This window comes from Mauremys reevesii, linkage group 2 (assembly GCF_016161935.1).
Source record: "Mauremys reevesii isolate NIE-2019 linkage group 2, ASM1616193v1, whole genome shotgun sequence".
Classification (NCBI taxonomy): domain Eukaryota; kingdom Metazoa; phylum Chordata; order Testudines; family Geoemydidae; genus Mauremys; species Mauremys reevesii.
The window spans coordinates 16,369,959-16,391,676 of NC_052624.1; the positions used below are offsets into that span (position 1 = coordinate 16,369,959).

Below are 21,718 nucleotides of genomic sequence, written 5' to 3' on the forward strand. Positions count from 1 at the left end.
CTCCAAATGAAGAAAGAGTCACTCTCTACAGAATCAAATGGAACCTCTTCCTATTAGGGTTAATCACCTGGGGGAAGTGCAGGCTGGATTTCCCCAACTGCCCACCCTCCCCCGGCAGTTAGGTTGGGAGAGGGTAACTCTGGATTCCCCTGGGGGCTACAGGCCTGCTGGCTGAGGTTGCACCAAATCATTCAGTCTCTGGCCACTCTTGCTAATCCTTTCCTGGAGTAGTTCCACCCACTCTTCAGATAGCACTGGCACCAGACAGGCTCCCAGGTGGAGGGGAAGTTGACACTGCCATGTGGAATTTCCCTCCCAGCAGACTATCCACTCCAGGGGCCCCTTTGGCCTGTTTCACAATGGCAGAAACTTCACAAATATTTATATGGTAAATGTATCATTTTCATCTGAGATGTTCTAAATTGTTGTAAACCTTTAATTAGAATAAGAGTCCCGAATTGTTGCAGCAATGACTCACTGATTCAGCAATTCTTGCCACTGCAGAGACTGTCAAACCAAAGAGGTCTTCACCCTTCAAATATCCAGGAAAGAGCTGTAGCATTTCAGATTCTTTTCTAACAGAAGCAACAGGCTCCAAGATTTTATCCCACACACCTACATGACCACATGGAAAAAGATTATGATGAGCAAATAAAGAAAGCCCACAGACACTGTAGTTATACCTAACGAATAAGGAAATTGGCATAGGACACCTGTAATGAAAAAGGCCACAGAGTATCAGATAGTTGATTTTATATCTAAAGGGAACAACTTAATGAAATAAAATATCCCACTTCACCACAGTGTTAAAGTTTGAAATGGAGACTCATCTGAGTACTTATGTCCTGTTGAGTACTCTCATGTTGCTTCTCTGTTATACTTCTCTTGATTTTGAGGAATGTGACAAACACTAAGCGCTGGATAAAAACTTTTAGATCACTAATTCCACATTACAAATTCCTATTCACGTAATCAGGCAGCTAAGTTTCTCCTGCTAAACATTTTAAAAATGACCACAAAGTAAATAAAGTTTCCTTAAATAAATGGAATTTTCCACTTCCTTAAGTTGACGATTTTTCTCTCTTACTGTCCCAGATGTCTCATGGTGGTACAATATGTTGTTATGGAGGGAATAAAAGATCTGAGTTTGCGATTCCAGCTCAGTTCCTTTCTCACCACCCAGGAATTGCTGGGGAAGCTGTAGAGACAGCATGCTTATCTGAAGAGAGCAACTTTGGTCAGTTTGCTAGGACCCTCTGGCAAGTTTTCAGGAGAGGTGTTAATAGACTAGAGAGTGCATCTTCAACCCATAAGATTGGATGCACATTCGGCTAATGCTGAAGGTAGGACATAGTGGTGGTGGCAATGTAGCAAGGATTCCCTCAGCTCCAAGGATCCCATAACCTCCAAGATCTCTGATGTCACCAATCACATGGCTGACAAACATGCCGCCATTCTTCTATCCAGACAATTCTCATTAGTATCATCAGAGCCCAATGGGGTCCTTTGAGGTCGGAGCCTTAAAAATCCATCCGTTTTCTCTGACATTCATCACCACCGTTGGGATTCTGCATAGCAGTTGAAGAGCAGTGAAATAGGCTCCCTTCATAGCTTGACAATGCCACTGCACAGTTAGTTAAATGGATCTCTCTTGAACACCACAAGATATTTTTACTTTCATCAAGGTCTGAGTGCACTGCTTACTTCTAGTGCCTCCATGCTCAGAAAGTGACTAAAACCAGGAGATGGCTCCATGTCTAGTACAATACTGCTGAGCTGGCTAAACATACTTTCAAGTATGGGTCTACTCCTAAAAGAAACTATGTAAAAAACGACATCTTTGTAATTTGAAAGGTGTGTGTGTGGGTATTCAGACTCAATTCTACTTCAGTGACAAAAATATTCATGTTAGCCCTGCAAAGCTAACACAGCTAAAACTGAATGAGCTGGATTCCCATACAATTTGCAAATCATGTACAGAACAGTTTAGTAAGTTGCAGTTGGTTATGTCTGTGCAAGCCACTGCAAGCATAAATTGATAATAATGGGGTTGCACAGGTGTAAATAGCAGGTGTTATGTGTGAGACAGAAAGAAATGAGCTTGGCTCTCAGAGCCTAGGTTGTGTTTGCACAGCTGGAAAAAAAGATCTTTTTACTTGTAGCTTGAACACATCTCATCTGGAGATCATTGAGCCAGAATGAAAACAGAGCCCCAAAAGGTCATATTTAGAAAGTCATTTTTTAAAGCAGAAACACACACAAAATATTTTTTCTTATTGTATCCAATGTTCATGTTATATCGTTTTGGCTTCTTTATGAGCTTGTTGCAAGTATCCTTTCTTCCTCGTTATATTTGTAGTGCACATTATTGTTTTATCTGTCTAAGACGGTTATTCTATGGTCCCCATCACCATTGAATCCCAAAAGTTTCATCTTTGAAATCACAGTACTGAGTAAGTATAGTACAGCTCACGGTGCTAGAAGTACAGCCTTGGCATATTGCTATAGAGATTACATTACGCGGTAGAATTAGCAAATGATTAGGCACCAGATAAATAATTTTCCCATTCTATAATGGAAGTCTATGTTGTGAGACCCAACTCTTACATTACTGAGCATGAAACAGAAACAAAACAAGAAAGCTATGTAGGAAAACAAGGGCCTGCAACATTTATCTGAAACATTTACCGTACATACAATGTATAAGGAAACTGTATAGTCATGAAAGCCTTCTGTTGAGTTTACATTAATCCTTGTTTACCTTTTGGTGTTGAATCGGTAAGAACCAGATCATCATGACCTTGCTCAACAATCCTGATCACGAACACTGGAAAGCCATCCTTCTCCTCAATAGAACACAAGTAGCGACAGCGCCTGTTTGCATACCGCATGCTCCAATACAACCGGCTGGCCTCGTATCCAACAGGGAAGAGAGCTTTTGAAGAGTGGAATGCCTGCATCTGTTGCGGCAGCAGCTGACCAATAGTGTGGAAGATCAGGCTTCCTACACGGAAAGTGTGCTCACGTTCTCCCCGCTGTACTATACTAGCAATTTGCCGCACCTCATCACGCTGAACGTAGACCCTCCTGAAAACTGCAAAGTAATTAAGTTCTTGCTCATGAGCTCCCTTTGGTTTGTGCATGGGGCAAAGCATGGTTTTGTCTTTAAAAAACATGCATTGTGCTTTAATGGCACAGGTAAAGTGATAAATATTGGTGCATCTTAACCTGTGACAACTGCTGGTGGCGCCCATTTTGTGACAGAACATGCATTTCATTTGCAAGCCTCTTCGCAGTGCTAGTTCCACGTTAATTAAGGCACCAGCCTGTGTCTCATAGACCTCTGTAGACCAAAGTGCACAGTTCAAATGGACCCAAAGGTCTAAGTCAAGGTTAAGAAGCCTTGCTGGTCCATCTGTTAGTCCATCACCCTCTTCATGACAGAAGCAACATTTTCTGTAGTCTTTAGGCACAGGGTCAGGTTTAAGGGTTGTGCCCAGTTTCTTGAGAAACTCGTCTATCTCTTCTTCACCAGGGGGTTTGAATGATCCTTTAGGAATCACAACCTGAATGTTCCATTTTTTCCATTTCATTCCTCTCCATTTCTTACTTAGAGGTCGACAATCATCAAGGCTACTGTGTATTGTTTTTAACCTAGGTTTTAGCTTCACTGTTACTTTAAGCTCATCTGGCTTTGCCTCTACCTTGGCTGCTTCAAATGCAGGAGGGAAAATGATAGGGGGTGATGAAGGTGGAGAAACTTTTTCCTGCAGCTGAGGGAGACAATGTACATCTAACGTGGAGATGTTGTTGCTGTACTGATGGAATGCTTTAGGTGGCATTTCTTTCATCGGTGACTGTGGGAAAGATGGAATTGAGTCCTGAGAAATAAATAGAGAAAAGCCTCTTAAAAATGTATTACAAACTGAACAACAAATATCCCCTAATAATGTTTTCAGGTCAGACAAAAGAGAAGGGGGAAGTTTAGAGCGTATAAGGTAATTTGTCATGTTGTTGCGTCATAGGACAAAATAAGTTATCTTGAGTCATTGGTACCATGGCTTGTGTTGGGTCACAGAGCAGTATTTTAATAATTTTGCAGCTTTACTTTTGCTCCAGTAAGTCCAGAGTATGGGTCCTCTCCTCTTTCTCGACACTTTTAAAAATGAAATAGCAAATAGTTTAGTTTGCAGCATCCAACAGATTTACATCATCTTTATTTTTAGGAAGCTCCAGACAAAGTTGTATAAAAATCTCTAAATATGGATCAGGAGATAAATTATTAACAGATAAGGACCTAGTAAAATGGCAGAGAGAGATAAATGCTGGGAATTAAAGGAGTGTATTTTTCATGGAAGTTGGTGAGGACAGGGACAAATACGCTATTAAAAAAGTAAAAGGTCAAATTATAACACAAGATCTACATGTGCAGATGGATTTCAAAATAGGGGCAGGATTAAGACTCAGAGGCTGATATGTTTTTTAGGGTCATCTTGAAAACCAATGAAAAGATGCACAGGCAGAATATGAAATTTAATTGTTTAAGAATAAAGTGATGCACTTGAGTAGAAATAATGCCCAAGATAAGTACAATTCAACTAGTATTGAATTAGTTACTATGGTAGAGAAAAAGGATCTGCACATACTGATAAACCCAATATTTATATTCTCCATCCAGTTTTCAGCAACAATAAAAAGAAAAATAGAGTGCTGGCTTATATTGAGGAGGGCATGTTATACAATAAGATATTATGCAAACACGCTATAGAGCACTAATTAAATGACATTTGAAGTACAGTATCCAGTTTCAGCCACCTTTTTTGAAAAAAGAACTGAAAAAAGAATAAGCATTAGGCCAACTAAACTGATAAGTGATCTGAAGGAGCTTAACTTTGAAGCGAATGCGATCACACCAGGACTCCTTAAGTCTTGAGAGAAGACAATTTTACCATGACGTGACTGAAGCTTTATAAAGTGTTTTAACTGAAGTTATTGTCAAATTAATCTAGGTAATCTATTTTAGGGTGTTGAATAAAAAAGTACTTGGGGATATATTGAAAACATACATTAAAAAGGGAGCACACGCCCAAAGAATTTAAGAAGATATTCTTTTAGGGAATGTGCTAAAGACTTGGTTAAACTTCTATTTGAAGTGGTGGAGTCAAATACTATTAATGTAGTCAGGAAAACCTAGAGAACTCTATGGAATTTAATAAATTAAAGGATTATTTAGTCAGTTCTATGCTTTTTGTGGGACAGGAGGGAATTTTTTGCTGATTATACTTTCTCCCCACAAGACTGACTACAGGCATTTTTTTCTTTTTAAATGTGAGTGTTTTTGCCTTCCTTTGGGATGTGGGCAGGAGGGAGTAAAGATCTCCACTGACCTGATTTATTCAAGGAAAAGTACACTATACTTCTCTGCTCTTCACATCCAAGAGTTAGGGGTCTGATCCAACTCTGATTGTAGCCAATGGAAAAACTCACATTTATTTCTTGCAATGCCTATCTGTTATCATTACTTTCAATTAAGATTTTTAAGCCCTAACAGTGTGCTTGGCGATGTACTGGATATATAGCTGCAGCAACGGACCTCATCCACAAGCATCTTGTTTTCTTCCCTCCAAACTAAATAGAATGGGACAAGACAAGGTTGTCTGTCTCCTGCGCTGCTACTGTGAGCTGCTGCATATCCTTACTAGGGACTACAAACAGAAAACAGATTCTTTTGGCTGTTTACAACCTGAGATTGAATGGATGAAATTCAGTTCCAACTACATGTTCTTGTCATCCTGGAGTACACATGTGAAAAACTCCTGGCATGACCACATTTTCAACCAAGCATGTTTCTTAAAACATTATATTATACTTCCTACCTTTTGTGTCAAGAAAGTAAAGTGTCCCTGCAATCTCCCTGTTCAGTTATTTTTTGTACAGTTGTTAATGATTTCTTACTGCGCATAAAGCAAATGAAAATGCAGAAAATAAAGGAATACATGTAGGACTTGATGCAATGTTCATCAACGCAACAGAAAGCCTCCCACTGGTTTCAATGAGAGTCAGAGATTCAGCCCTAAAGCTCTGTCAGGAAAAGACTGCTAATGCTCTGCCATGCATTTCTCCTAGGTTTAATTTTCTGTAAATATGGATTTTGATTTTAATTCCTGATCCTTTGCTGCTTCAGAATTTCAATATCCTACTGTAGCATGGACTCATACTTAAATGCCATTAAAACATAACAGTTTAGGGTACTATAAATGCTAAGTATGCCAAGGACCCTTGGCCTAAGATCTTTACTTAGGAAATGTTTCTATTTCATTAGAGAAGTAGCAGCAATAATTGCTGCTAATTAGGACGTGACACAGAGCTTGGTACTTACCTTGCTCTCTGAGTTTTTTGCTTGCACAGCTGCTGAATAAAGAACAAAGCAGTTGTTGCTACAAAATACAACATCCTTTTCCACTCTATCAGAGATCTCTCGGGAATCCTGGGAATCAAAGCCAAAGATTGTTATGAGCCCATTCCAGGGAATAGAATTTTACAAATTCTCATTTTTGTGACACCAATCTTCATCTCTTTGGGACAAGATCTACCTCCCTTTTGAAGAGTACTTAACACAGGTGGGTGGGGGGGGGAGGAGAAGGGAAGGAAGGGTGGAATTCTGGTCAGGCCTCTGGGCACTACTGTAATACATATATTAAACTACGGAAATTTAAAGTTAAAACCACCAGTGGCCTTACTCTTCAGCATCTTATGCCACCAACAGAAGTGCATTAGAATCAATGTAAAGAATCCTCTATTGTATTCTCAAGTGAATTTTACTTAGAGAGTATGTCTACAGGGCATTTTTATCTTTGAACCACAAAAGCTCTTCCTGTTTCAGGCTGGTCAAAGATAGATCACACAACTTTATCATCAAGTGGTGATCTGTAAAATGTTGCTGTGGATTCAGGCCCAGATTTTTTAATGTATTTAGATGCCTAACTCCCACTGAAGTCAATGGGAGTTAGGCACCTAAATTCTGTAAAAAATCTGATCCTCAGTGTTTTGCATGGGTGCTCATGCACTTTATGTATAGGTTTGACTATACAGTTCTATTACATAGCAATCATATGATTTCACTATTTAGATAAATGATGATGGTATTTTTGTTGCAGGCCAGATGCTTGCTTTTCCAGAATTCATACTGGTGCAAATATTTTAATATTTGCATACAGGAATGGAGATCCAGCAGGGACATTTGGTTTTCCCCCACCACCACAAGAAACAAACAGCAGAAAATATACAAAAACAAGATTTAAATGTGATTAACTTCCTTCTGCTTGAAAAGATGGTTTCCAGAGTCACTCACCGAATACTGCCAGATAACAGCCCAAAGTTAGTACCTTGGAAAGTGAATTCTGCTGAATTTTTTAAGTCCCCTAAAAGTGATATATCATGGTAGCAACATTTAAATAGCTGTCCCTGATTATACACTGAAACCTATTTAAGAAAACTGACTGAAATATTTATATAAGCAGTATTTCTGAAATTGTTTGCTCGTTTCATTTGCTGACTGAAAATAATGATAAAATAAATAAATAAATATCACTTTCAACGACAGTACCTGTTTAAGGAAAGACAGATCTTTGAACGATTTCCGCACTCCACTACCAAGTACTACCACTTTACAATGAGAACACCACTGAGGTCTCAGTGCTGAGCCTTCTCCAATATTTGGATTGTGATCTTTATAACCGGCTAGACCTAAAAAGAACAACAAATCTGTTAGAAAATAGTCAAGACACTCCTGAACGAAGTGCGTGTTGAAGTGGCAGTATTCTTCGGCAGGTTAATAGTGGGGCTCTATCCTCCTAGACAGGGCATTAGGCAAACTTTAACATAAATACAAATGGGGAGTTTTTTCTTAAATCAGACACAAATCTTTTGTAGTTCTGGTTTGAATAGTAAGGCAAAAAGAGATTATATAATATGAGATGAATAAATAAATCAGAATAAAATAGGAGTATTAATATATTTAAATGTCTGTGTACAAATTTTCCAACGGAGGTATAATCTCCCAAAGTGGTGAAAGACACACCATTAGAGTAATTTAAAATTAGACAGGACAGAAAATGTGAGAATACCATGTACTGTTGGAAACAATCCCACACTGGCAGCGAGATGGACAAGATAATATCATAGGTGTTTCCTATCTCTAATTTCCATTAGTCTCGGAGAACTTCAGGAACATAGTGTGCAGGTACATGTGCGCTGATTGTATAAGAGACAGTATTATTAAAAACAAGAATCAACTAGTTAATTCTAGAGTTTGAGTTTATAGGGCTGAAAATTCTCCAATGCCAGCATGATTAAAAATGAAAAACTAATAATTACAAGAACTAGATATAAACTAACTCACCATTGCTGTTTGGAGGAAATGGCACATTAGGTTGCTTCAGGCCATAAGACCCTATTAGTCTGGTAGGGCCCATGGATCCTGCCTGAGGACCATGAAGTAGTAAGTGCTGTCTGTATTCCATAGCCGGATTCATTCTGTGACTGTTTAACACGCCCATGGAGGATGGAACATCTGGGGCATTACTAACTTCATAACTGTTGGGAATTCTGACGTGCAGAAGATTGGAAAATGCAGCCACAACGCTACTAATATTCTAAAACAACAAAAATAAATCTCTGTTTTTATCGATTACATGAAGTAAATGGCAAGGATATTAATTACCAGATTACAAGAGCTGCTGTACTATAGTAGCTCACATGCAAATTAAACTGAATAGTTATTATTTATATAATATGCTACATAAACACCATGCTAGAGTTCACATAGAAATCATTGAAGTTTATTTCCCTTACCTCTGCAGCTGTGGGATGTAAAGTAATTGCTACAGATATAAGGCCAGATTTCAGACCATTTTGGGATGGCCCAAGCTGAGAGCCAAAGAAGCCAGAACCAGGTAAAGTTCCTGAACTATGTTCTGATTTTACATAATTCCTTTTTGCTTCTGAACCTTAAAAATGAAATAAAATATAGATTAAGTTAATCTGCATGATTTTGAATGGATAGAAACTAGCAATAAGAACATAACCCATATTCCTCTTACCTTTTCCAGTACTGCTGGGTAGGATTGGAATGATGGGGGATGGTACAGGCTCTGGGCTCTCTTCCTTTACCAGAGACAAATCTGGATACCTATTTACTTCCATTCCCACAACACTTTCAGGAGAGGAAGAGGGAACAAAGCTGTCAGGAGTGTCCCGGTCATCACAGTGATCTTGAACCCTGGGAAGAAAAACAAACTACAGCTTTTGAAAATGCCTTGTACAAAAACTAAGTGAAGGAAGTGGGTGGATTTTTGGTTGCTGGCAACAATTTTTGTGGCATCTCACCTTACTGTAAGATAAAATTAGCCAGACTAGTTTTTAATTATCCTCTTCCCTCCCAAACTAAAGGCAATGAGGATCTACTGATTGGAGATACTTTTAACTCAGCAGATTTGCTGTAGATGATAGGTATAGATGATAAAGCCACTATTCTGCTCTTGAACATCTAGTAGAGGCTAACTATCCCATTCTTCACAGGTGCAACATGAGAAAGGATTTCACAAGGTTTGATGGCCACACACTTGGGTGCACACTGCTTGAGCTTATCATAAATTTAAACTTCTAGAATGTGTTCAAAATACATGTCATACTGAATGGCCCACAACCTTCCCCTACTGGATTTATAAAATCCATCCATCCATCATGGCTTGCATGACCATAGTGCCATGAATCTTTAATCTGCACTCATCCTAACGCACAGGTAAGTATTATTATCCCCATTACAAAGATAGGGATGTGATGCAAAGACAGATTAAGTGATTTCTCCAAGGTCACATAGAAAGTCTGTGGTGGAGCAGGAAACTGAATCCAGGTCTCCCAAGTCCCCAGCTAGTGAACTAATCACTGGACCATCCTCTCTCATACAGCCAATGGCTGTAGTTCCTCAAACTTGCTGTGCCTCCAATAAGCTCGAGAAAGAGAGGGAGGGAAGTCTTTGCAGAGAGTCCTGCTGTGCACCATGAAGCACCTCTGCACAGTGATTCAATCTGTGCTTACCAGGCAGGGGAGTTTTGGGGGTAGCGTGTGGACACGTACAGTGGGATTTATGACTTTGTGGATCCACTGCCCAAAACAACCCTGTGCTGCTGTGTGAACCCGATTAATTTCTATAACTTGTTTCTATTTCGGTGGAGCAAAATAATGAATATTTGACAGCTGAATAGGACATACAGTCTAGGAACAGCAGAAGTCTTCCTTTTAGTGGCACAGAAATCTCAGCTAGGGAATACTGAGAGATACCTAGTACAAATACTGCCATTTTCTTCTCATGCTGGTGTGGTTGGGGGAGGGCACATTCCCTTCTCTGAAACCCCTATGGATCTCCAGTTTACTTGGGCTTGCACAGGGTAGAAGGATCTGGGCCAAACCAAGTAAACTTAGTATTTAGGGGGGAAAAAACCTACCTTAATTCTTCCTGATTGTTATGAGGTGGTGTTGGAAGTGAAGCAGGGACATCCACAGTTTTAGGGCCCTGAGCCATAGCTCTTGCTAACAAATCATCCTGTGGTCTGAAAGGTAACTGGAACTGTTTCGGCCCAAGCGCTTTCGTAACTGAAACAGAAAAACACAGCACAACCAAGCATGCATGTGCGTCTCTCTACCTACTGATACACAGTGTGAGAGGGTGCTGGCTGCACTTGAATATAATTAAAGTTATACACCAGTTTTTAACTCTATTTTCAGTCACTCAGAACTCCAAAATTTTCATTTTCATGTTCCAATTATTTATGGATGGTTTCTGTGTGTAGGTAAAACTTTTGAAAAATTGGAGCATAAATGGTTCTGCAATTTTTGACTTCAAGGAAAGAAAAATATATTTTTTCCCATTATAAAAAACCTTTAAGCTTCCCCCCCCCCGCTTCTTTTGCAGCACCCTGTGGCTGAAATTTGAAAGATGGATTTTGTCATGAAAAGTCCTCAGGAGGACAATGCAAAGTCTTATTGATAGAAAACTGATTTTGATTTGACCAAGTTATGAGCATTTGAAAACGTTTACTAAGCATGTTCAAAGTTTGCTGAGTGCACAACTATGGAAGGCTGCTTTGTGAAAGCACATGCAGCTAAGCAAGCTTTAAAATTGTCTTGTCATCTACATTATGCATGCAACTTTTACTTTGTTTTTTTCCTGACTTTTGAGTGTTTAACTGTGCACTGATAGTGCTCTCAGCATAGTTTTTGTACGTAATATGCATAATTGCACATACATTGCTGTAAAATAAAGTTGGATAGAATCAATTACAACCTTCCAGACAGAGGAGTCTCATGTTCATTTGTATACAATAAAGCCAAAAAGACGGTTACTCACCTGTAGTAACTGTTGTTCTTCGAGATGTGTTGCTCCTATCCATTCCAATGTAGGTGTGCGCGCCGCGCGTGCACGGCTCTCCGGAACATTTTTACCCTAGCAACTCCGGCGGGCCGGCTGGCGCCCCCTGGAGTGGCGCCTCCATGGCGCCTGTTATATACCCCAGCCGGCCCATCCGCTCCTCAGTTCCTTCTTGCCGGCTACTCCGACAGTGGGGAAGGAGGGCGGGTCTGGAATGGATAGGAGCAACACATCTCGAAGAACAACAGTTACTACAGGTGAGTAACCGTCTTTTCTTCTTCGAGTGATTGCTCCTATGCATTCCAATGTAGGTGATTCCCAAGCCTTACCTAGGCGGTGGGGTCGGAGTGAGACGTGGCCGAGTGTAGGACCGCTGAGCCAAAGGCTGCATTGTCTCGAGACTGTTGCACCAACGCGTAGTGGGCAGCGAAGGTGTGTACCGAAGACCAGGTGGCCGCCCGACAGATGTCCTGGATGGGGACATGGGCCAGGAAGGTGGCCGAAGAAGCGTGCGCTCTGGTCGAATGAGCGGTGAGGCGGCAAGGGGGGACGCGAGCAAGCTCGTAGCACGTCCGTATACATGACATCACCCAGGATGAAATCCGCTGCGAGGATAGCGGCTCGCCTTTCATGCGGTCGGCGATCGCCACAAACAGCTGGGTCGAACGCCGGAAGGCCTTCGTCCGGTCGATGTAGAAAGCGAGGGCCCTGCGGACGTCCAGGGTGTGGAGCTGCTGCTCACGAGGTGAGGCGTGTGGCTTCGGGAAGAAGACCGGGAGAAAGATCTCCTGGTTGAGGTGGAAGGTCGACACCACCTTGGGGAGGAAGGCCGGGTGCGGTTGAAGCTGTACCTTATCCGCATGGAAGACGGTATACGGGGGCCCGGCCGTCAGGGCGCGGAGTTCCGAGACTCACCTGGCGGATGTAATTGCCACGAGGGAGGCCGTCTTCCAGGTGAGATAAAGCAGAGAGCACGTGGCCAGGGGCTCGAAGGGCGGTCCCATCATCTGGGCCAGAACTAGGTTCAAATCCCAGGTCGGGGCAGGAGGACGTACCGGCGGGTACAGACGGTCTAGACCTTTAAGGAAGCGGGCAACCATCGGGTGAGAGAAGACAGACCGACCTTCGATGGCGGGCCGAAAGGCCGACAGAGCCGCCAGGTGCACCTTCAGGGAAGAGATCGCAAGACCTTGACCTTTCAGGTACCAGAGGTAGTCGAGGATGGTCGAGATGGGAACCAAGAATGGGTTAAGACCTCGTTGGTCGCACCAGAGCGCGAAGCGTTTCCACTTCGCGAGGTAGGTAGAGCGCGTCGAAGGCTTTCTACTTTCGAGCAGGACTTGTTGCACCGCCGACGAACAACCCCTCTCTGCGTCGGTCAACCACTCAGGAACCAAGCTGTAAGATGCAGCGACTGCAGGTTCGGGTGACAAAGCCTGCCGAGGTCCTGAGTGATGAGGTCCGGCCATAACGGAAGGGGAATGGGATCCCGAACAGACAGCTCGAGCAGCAGGGTGTACCAGTGCTGTCTCGGCCAGGCCGGAGCGACGAGTATTACGCGGGCCCTGTCCCTCCGAAGCTTGAGTAACACTCGGTGCACGAGTGGAAACGGGGGAAACGCGTAGAGGAGGGGACCCGTCCACGTCAGGAGGAACGCGTCCGAAAGGGAGCCCGGAGCTCGACCTTGGTACGCGCAGAACTTGGTGCACTTCCTGTTGACCCTGGAGGCGAACAGGTCTATCTGGGGAAACCCCCACCTCTGGAAGAGTGAATAAGCCACATCTGGGCGAAGGGACCACTCGTGGGAGGCGAACGACCTGCTGAGGTGGTCTGCCAGCGTGTTCTGCATCCCCGGCAGAAAAAACGCTTCGAGGTGAATCGAGTGGGTCACGCAAAGGTCCCAGAGGAGCATCGCTTCCCTGCAGAGCGGGGAGGATCGGGCTCCACCCTGCTTGTTTACGTAAAACATTGCTGTAGTGTTGTCCGTGTACACCGCTACAGAGCGGTCCTGCAGGTGGGCCCGAAAGGCGAGACACGCCAAGCGGATCGCTCTCAACTCTCGGACGTTGATGTGGAGGGAGAGCTCCTGAGCCGACCAGAGACCCTGGGTGTGCAGGTCGCCTATGTGAGCACCCCAGCCGAGTGCCGAGGCGTCTGTGGTCAGAGTGACCGATGGGCGAGGAGGGCGGAACGGGACCCCAGCGCAGACAACCTCCGGATCAGGTGAGCGACTGGAGAGTGGGCTTCGTAAGCATAACCACCATGTCTATGCTGTCGTGGTGGGGTCGGTACACCGATGCCAGCCACATTTGGAACGGGCGAAGTCGCAGCCTTGCGTGCGTGGTCACAAACGTGCACGCTGCCATGTGACCCAGTAGGCGCAGGCAGGATCGCACCGTCGTTGTAGGGAAGGCCTGCAGTGCCCGTATGAGCGAGACCATCGTCTCGTGCCGAGGATGAGGGAGGCAGGCTCTGGCTAAATTGGAGTCGAGCACCGCTCCTATGAACTCCACCCTTTGTGCTGGAATTAAGCTGGACTTCTCGGCATTGATGAGCAGGCCTAGTGAACGGAAGAGATACAGTATTTCGGTCACCTGAGCTGCCACCAGTTCTTGGGACCGACCACGAATCAGCCAGTCATCGAGATACGGGTATACATGTATCCGACGACGGCGGAGGGCTGCGGCCACAACCGCCATACACTTGGTGAACACTCTCGGTGCGGTGGAGAGGCCGAAGGGTAGTACCGCAAACTGGTAGTGAGCTTCGTTGACCACGAAGCGCAGGTAGCGTCTGTGTGGGGGGGGGGGGTAAATTGCCACATGAAAGTATGCATCCTTCATGTCGAGGGCGGCAAACCAGTCTCCCGGATCCAAGGAAGGAATGATGGTCCCCAGGGTCACCATACGAAATCTGAGCTTGCACAGATGTCTGTTGAGCTCTCGGAGGTCCAAGATGGGACGAAGACCTCCTTTCGCCTTGGGGATGAGAAAGTATCTGGAATAGAATCCCCTGCCCCGCCTGCTGCGAGGCACCTCCTCTATAGCACCCACGCTCAACAGAGTCTGGACCTCTTGTAGGAGGACTTGCTCGTGAGAGGGGTCCCTGAAGAGGGACGGGGAAGGTGGGTGGGAGGGAGGGGGCGAAACAAACTGCAGGCGGTAGCCGTGCTGGATGGTGTTGAGAACCCAGCTGTCGGAGGTTATAGAGCACCACGCCTGGAGGAAGCGGGAAAGGCGATTCGAAAATAATAGGGATGGATCCTGGGGGGAGTGTGGCGGGCCGTCCTTGGGCGTCCCGTCAAAAGGCCGGTTTCGGGCCCTGAGGGGCCTTGGAGGGGCCCTGAGTCTGGTTACGCCTACCCCCCGACGGCCTGCGGCGGTAGGGGGCCGTCCGGCGATTATTAAATGGCCTAGACCTGGCCTGGGTGAAGGGCCGGTAGGGCTGCTGCCGGAAAGGCCGTCTCTGGGTGGCCGGCGTGTGCATACTGAGAGTCCGGATAGCAATCCTCCTGTCCTTCAGGGTCTGAATTCTCGAGTCCATTTTTTCTGAGAATAGACCCTGTGCATCGAACGGGAGGTCCTGGAGGGTATATTGTACCTCCGGCGGCAAGGTGGAGGATTGCAGCCAGGCAATGCGCCGCATGGTTATTCCAGACGCCATAGTTCTGGCTCCTGAGTCAGCGGAGTCCAAGGCTGCCCGAATTAGGGTCCTGGAGGCCGTCCTGCCCTCATCCAGGAGCGCCGAGAATTCCCGGCGGGAGTCTTGCGGGGTCAGCTCCGAAAATTTTCCGAGGCACCCTAAGATGTTGTAAGTGTACCTGGACAGGAGCGCCATCTGGTTCGCTATGCGAAGCTGAAGGCCACCCTCTGAATAAATTTTTCGCCCCAGTAGGTCCATGCGCCGCGACTCCTTTGACTTTGGCGCCGCGGCTGGCTGTCCATGTCTCTCCCGGTCATTTACCGATTGGACCACTAGAGAGTCCGGGGTGGGGTGTACACAAAAGTACTCGTAGCCCTTAGGCGGGACAGAGTATTTTCTCTCCACCCTTCGGGCCGTGGGGGGGACTGAGGAGGGTGACTGCCAGATTGTGGTATTGTTCCGCTGAATAGTGCAGATAAAGGGTAATGCCACTCGCACTGGAGCGTCCGAACCCACAACATCCGTTATAGGGTCATCGTCCTCCGTGACCTCCTCAACGGGCAGGTTCATGGCCTTTGCCACCCGGCGGAGAAGGTCCTGATGCGCCTTCAGGTCAATAGGCGGGGGTTCAGATGTTGATGCCCCCGCCACCGCCTCGTCCGGTGAGGAGGACGAGGAGTGGCCCGGCAGCACCTTCTCGGATGTCTGGTCCGCCCCTGGGCGGTCAGGCGCCACGGACTCCGGCCCCGGTGCCGGGCCTGGTGGCGAGACAGCCTGTTCCTGTGGGGACGGAGGGGGCCTGCTAACCGTGGCCTCCGGTACTGAGCGCCCCGTGGGCGCTTGTCTCGTCGGCAGGGGAGGCCCTTGCTCGTGATGGGCCCAGGGAACCCAATATCCCCAGTGTTGGGGTCCAAAGTCCCGTCCCTGAGACGCTGCCCTGAAATCCACTGCGCTGCCCTCAGGGGAAGCGATGGAGGGTTCACGCGAGGGCCAGGGAGGAGCTGAGGCGGTTCCCGAATGTCCAGCCGAAACCTGCGTCAGGTGTCTAGCAGGCGTTGAAGGTCGGCGGCGGTCATCACGTGACCTAACCGGAGAGCGGGACCTGCGATCAGCGCGGTACCGGGAGCCGGATCGACGGTGCCGGGAGCTCGACCGACGGTGCCGGGAGCTGAATCGACGGCGCCGGGGGCTGGATCGACGGTGCCGGGAGCTCGACCTCGATGGCGATCGGCGGCGTCGGGAGCGGCTCCGAGAGTCTCGGTGCCGAACACGGTCACTGGAGCCGGACCTCTTGCGGTGCCGGTGACTCGGCGACCGGGACCGTTGCCGGGAGTACGACCGGTGCCGCGAATGCGAGCGGCGCCGGGACTGCGACCGGTGCCGAGACGGGGAGCGGCGTCGCGATGTAGATCGACCTCTGGATCGGGACCGCCTCCGAGAGTAGGACCGGGATCGAGACCGAATCCTAGAGCGTCCGTCTCGCTTGGCAGGGGAAGGAGGCCGCATCATCATCGGTTTTCCCGCTGACTTGAGTGCCCGCACCGGCGGTGCCGGGGGCCGGGGGCTTGGAGCTTCCGCGAGCTCGATTAGCTCCCTCGCCGTCGCAAACGCCTCCGGCGTGGACGGGATCCGCAGCTCTACCTCGGTGGGTACCGGGGAGCTGGGTGGTACCGGACTCGACGGCCCTTGCGGCGCCGGAGTCGACGGCACTGTGCACTGCCTGTGCACTGCCTCAGCCTGTACCGCTTGTGTCGGAGGCGGCTGGGCTAGCGGTCTCGGCGGATGTTTGGAAGAGACCGCCTTCGGCACCTTGTGCTTCCTTCCTGGGGAGAGGGAGCGGTGCCGGGACTTCGGTGCCGGGTTTCGAGGAGCCTCGGCACCGGAGCGGCTCGGTGCTGCCGGTGCGCTGCTCGCCGAGGAGGGCTTCGGCGCCGGTGGAGTTGGCGCCGGAGGCTGGAGCGAAGCCTCCATCAGCAACTGTTTAAGGCGCGAGTCCCGCTCCTTTCTCGTCCGGGGTTTGAAGGCCACGCAGATCGGGCACTTGTCCGTTCTATGAGCCTCCCCAAGGCAGCGAAGGCACGAGTCGTGTGGGTCACTCACCGGCATGTGCCGCTGGCAAGCCGCGCAGGGCTTGAATCCCGGTGCCCCGGGCATAAGCCCGCACCGGGCGCGGAAGAAGAGGGGCTAACCCCTCTAATTCCCTATTTACACTATTTAACTATAAAAACTATAAAAACTATACAACTATCAAACTAACTAACGAACTATATACAATAATAAATGGAGAAACGCTAGGGCTGTGGAGGTAAGGGAGCACTCCACTGTTCCAACTGGCCGTCACGGGCGGTAAGAAGGAACTGAGGAGCGGACGGGCCGGCTGGGGTATATAACAGGCGCCATGGAGGCGCCACTCCAGGGGGCGCCAGCCGGCCCGCCGGAGTTGCTAGGGTAAAAATGTTCCGGAGAGCCGTGCACGCACGGCGCGCACACCTACATTGGAATGCATAGGAGCAATCACTCGAAGAAGAACTGCATCAAATAAGGTGCAGTATACATTTCATACTTCGGTACCAACATGATACATCTTTTAAGGAAGCAGCACACTAAAAGCTTACCATCATGTCCACCTAGCATTCCAGCTTTTCCAGCAAGTTCCTCAGTAGTTGCAAATCCATTCACCATCTTTTGACAAGCCACTGGTGGTGGCGTTGGAGGGAGAGAGGCTGGGGGTGTTGGAGGATTACTCAGATTATTCTGCTGCATGAGACCAAAGGATTTTAAAATTAGCTTTCGACAGGTAAATACAACACAGATGCACAATTCCAGTACAAGTAAATACTTGTAGGTTTTAAACATACAGAGGCAGCACCGAATACATAAAAATTATTACTTCCCAAATACACAGGAAAATAGATGAAAACACCTGCTACAAAACTACTTAGTATACAAAGACACAACACACTTTGTCAAGTATCAGAGGGGTAGCCGTGTTAGTCTGGATCTGTAAAAGCAACAAAGAATCCTGTGGCACCTTATAGACTAACAGACGTTCTGCAGCATGAGCTTTCGTGGGTGAATACCCACTTCTTCAGATGCAAGACAACACACTTTGTAGTGTCTGGCATGCATTGAATGATATTATTGTAGGGGAGTGGTAGATTCCTAAGCCACTTAGACATAACTCTTAAACATTCTGAGAGTTCTGTCTAAGGAAAAACTGAGTGAAGACTCCAGGATTTGGCCTTTCTGGAGCAGTGTCTACAGACATTAAACTTCATTATTGGTTTCCAAGTTCACCAGCTACCCTTGCTTGGCCAGATTCTTAGCTCAGTAACTCTGGTGTAAAACTGGAATATCTCAGATGGTCTTCAGAGTCATTCCAGTTTTATGCTAGAGTAACTGTGTGCCAAATCTGGTCCTTTGTCTGCTGACATTCTTCCTATTCTCTCTATATTGCCTTTCAGCACTCCAAGAGCCTGAGTTTTAAATTCTGTGGGCTATTAGACCTGCAACAAACAGATTATTTTGTTCACAGTTTTTAAGTCCTTAATCAGGGGCTAGTGGACAAACGATGAAGGTCTATTTCCCAACTAATTCTCATTAAGAAATGCATTGCTGCGCTCAATTACTTTGTAAAGCACTGGAAATTCAGCCTTTTCTGCTCCAGAGAGCTTTAATTACAATTTTCACCAATTAGCATCAGTTTGCAAATGCAGTGCTTGTATTTTTTAAATTTGTTTACAACACGGTTTCTATTATTTGATTCCATGTTTTGTAGAGCAAAACAACGAATACTTCACAGTTGAATGCGATATACAGTCTAGCAATAGCAAATGTCTCTTTTTTAGCTACGCAGGAGAGACTCCTAAGAGATTGTTAATGCAAATAATCCCCTTTACCTTGATTTTTTTCCAGAGAAGAGACATGGGAAATCTAGATGGAAAAACGTACCTTGTAGATCAGCTGGGAATAGTAATCAGAAACCCCATCAAGTGTAGCACTACCAAAACTTCCCAAAAGTCGATTTCCACCATTTAGCTGGCCACTGCCATAGGGGAGAAAATGTGCAAAGCTCACTCCAATTATTGGTTCCATTAGAGGTAGCAGGGAGAGTTGCTATAGAAAAAAATGGATAGAGATGAATACACCAAATAAATGCTAAGTGGACAGAAAAGTTTCCAGAGTAATATCAGTAGAATGGTTACCACTCAAAAGTCAAATAGCCTCTGAAACACACCAGTATTTCCTTATACTTATTAGAATAGGAAATAAGGTTGCAATTTGGCAAAGGATTAATGCACATCCTTAATTTTAAACACCTCCTTAAGTCCCACTGACTTCAATCAGAATTACGTACAAATAATAGGTTAGCTTTAACATTAAGCATGTACTAAAGTGCTTTGGTAAATTGGAGCAAAATCTCAGATAACACTGTATGTTAAATATTGACTTTTAAATGCCAACCACTATACACAAGCAGAGGAAAATTGCTTGCATGTTTTGTTAAGCATAGCCTTCCCCGTGCCACAGTTTCTCCATCCATGAGATAGGGATGATACTAACCTTCTGTGTAAAGCACTTTGAGATCTACGGATGAAAACTGCTCCAGAAGAGTTTGGTATTATTGATTATTATTACAATAAGAAAGTTCACATATTTAAAGTCAAGGGGGGGGAGGGTTTTAATATCGGTGTAATGTGACATTCACATCATAAAAGGCTCAAAACCTTAGCTGTTCAGAAAATTTTCAAGGGAATGTTATTCCAGTGGGAAAACATTGATTCATCAAAATCAAAACAATTCTCAGGGCTTGTGGGCTCCTGGTCTGGCAGAATTTCATTTTGAAATTATTGAAAAGAAACATTTTGATTTTTTGAAACAATTTTTTTTCAGATTTTATGGATTATTTTGAAATTTGTGGGTTTTGTTCTAAGTTGGAATGAAATTTTTTTTGAAAATCCTCTATGAAATGGAATTGCTATTCTCCACCCACCTTGACTCCAAACTCAGCATAATTGTAAATTATTTTTTTCCTCACTCTGAATCCATTCTCTTAAAGCTACTCCTGATGGACTGTACATTCTCTAAACACTCACCTGTTTTAGTTGGATAAATGTATCTGTGTTAGGATAAAGAGCCTGTTTTTCCTCTTCCTCTTTTTTTCTTTTCTTAGACCGAGGGGCTGCCTTCTCTCCAGTCCTCTGAGTTCGTTTATTTCGTTGTTTCTTTATTTCATGTCCTACATCTGTTCTCTGAAGCTGGCTGTTACCACATCCAAATGTACCTTGCATTTGATTCCCCACAGTTGGCTGATGGAAAAAGGAAGTTAAGCAACTTGAAATGCATTTGTTCAGATCCATGTTAATTTCACATTTTTATAACATGTTTTATTGTATATTTCTAATAAATGATGATTAAAGAAAATATCTGACACTTGAAAGTTTAATCCCCAAATTTCCTCTGCACTATACTAAGTGATACAGTACATCTGACAGAAGACAACATCTTGTAGTTTATACTTTGTTCACTTTGCCACCCCACTGATAATTGTAACTGCTGTTTTTGAGTCCACAATACAATATATGAACTATCATTAACTCCACTGATGCCTGCAAATGTCCTTAAAAATTATAGACCAGAAGCGTCTTCTGAATGTTTGCTAAAACTTATACCCTTAATTAGGGGTATTCACTAGGCCAAGGCATAATAAAAGAACTGGCTTCAAGAACAAAGGTTCATTTAATGTAAATATATTCCTGGTTGAGCCATATGTGGATTTATGGCTAAAACTAACAATTTTGCTTTGTACTGAGAGTACAAAAAAAATAATAAAAAATAGTTCATGACAATACTTTTAATGCAATTCTTCATAAAACAATTAGCATAGGATTTAATGGTGCAAGTGACAGGGTGAAGTAAAAATAAAGACTAAAATATTAAATATTTCAATTATTGATCTAACCTGCTGTAACCATTCTTTTCATCAGGGAAACCCCAAATCACTCCCTCAGTATATCTTTAAAGATGGATCCGTAACAACCGCTTATACTACCAACCCCTCACCACCCACTTCCATTTATTTTTTATCAGATTTCATTCACTCCGAGCTGACTTTATTTTGCTTCCAGGCTGTGTTGAGATTTCATGGAGTCATAACACAACTGGAGGGGAAAACTAGGCTGACAACAAAAAACCAGAAATGCTAACAATAAAGTGATCAGCTGTGAGCAGATCCTAATTTCCCTCCCCAGCAGTTTTCCTACCTCTAACCTTTTTTAATAATTAAATTATCCAACAGTCATTAACATGATGAATTACTGTTTTCCCCCCCTACTAGTAAAACTATTAGCTCTAGAAATGTTACTTAGAAATAGAATTGCCTCAGCTAGAGTACAGGCATACCATATATTCTCTGATGTGTAATTGTAGATATTCCCAAGTTATCCATTTCCCTGCATTCTGATTGAGTCTTGCATGTCTAATTTCCATAACTATGTGAATATCTGTACTCTGATTGGCTGACAGCCAATTTTAGCCAGAGTACAGGGATTTCCATATTAATTGTACAATTATTTCTCAATCACACTATGAATATGCAAATATCTTTTCTCTGATTGGCTGTAATAATCCTTCGGCTCTGATTGGTTC

General features: G+C 45.0%; 1 protein-coding gene across 14 annotated transcripts in view; it reads right to left on the minus strand.

Annotated features, from left to right (window-relative positions):
• KMT2C (lysine methyltransferase 2C) overlaps nucleotides 1–21,718 on the minus strand; it is a 346,573-nt gene that overhangs the window by 6,683 nt on the left and 318,172 nt on the right. For 13 of the 14 annotated variants that reach the window (XM_039527507.1, XM_039527506.1, XM_039527503.1 and 10 more), the window contains 11 exons: nucleotides 20,167–20,379; nucleotides 19,022–19,186; nucleotides 17,686–17,827; nucleotides 10,506–10,653; nucleotides 9,102–9,280; nucleotides 8,854–9,008; nucleotides 8,402–8,654; nucleotides 7,607–7,746; nucleotides 6,380–6,487; nucleotides 2,762–3,881; nucleotides 479–615 (listed from right to left, as the gene is read on the minus strand). In XM_039527507.1, the coding sequence (XP_039383441.1) occupies nucleotides 479–615; nucleotides 2,762–3,881; nucleotides 6,380–6,487; nucleotides 7,607–7,746; nucleotides 8,402–8,654; nucleotides 8,854–9,008; nucleotides 9,102–9,280; nucleotides 10,506–10,653; nucleotides 17,686–17,827; nucleotides 19,022–19,186; nucleotides 20,167–20,379 (2,760 nt within the window). The remainder of the gene's footprint in view (nucleotides 1–478; nucleotides 616–2,761; nucleotides 3,882–6,379; nucleotides 6,488–7,606; nucleotides 7,747–8,401; nucleotides 8,655–8,853; nucleotides 9,009–9,101; nucleotides 9,281–10,505; nucleotides 10,654–17,685; nucleotides 17,828–19,021; nucleotides 19,187–20,166; nucleotides 20,380–21,718) is intronic. The other variant, XM_039527501.1, reaches the window with a different exon arrangement.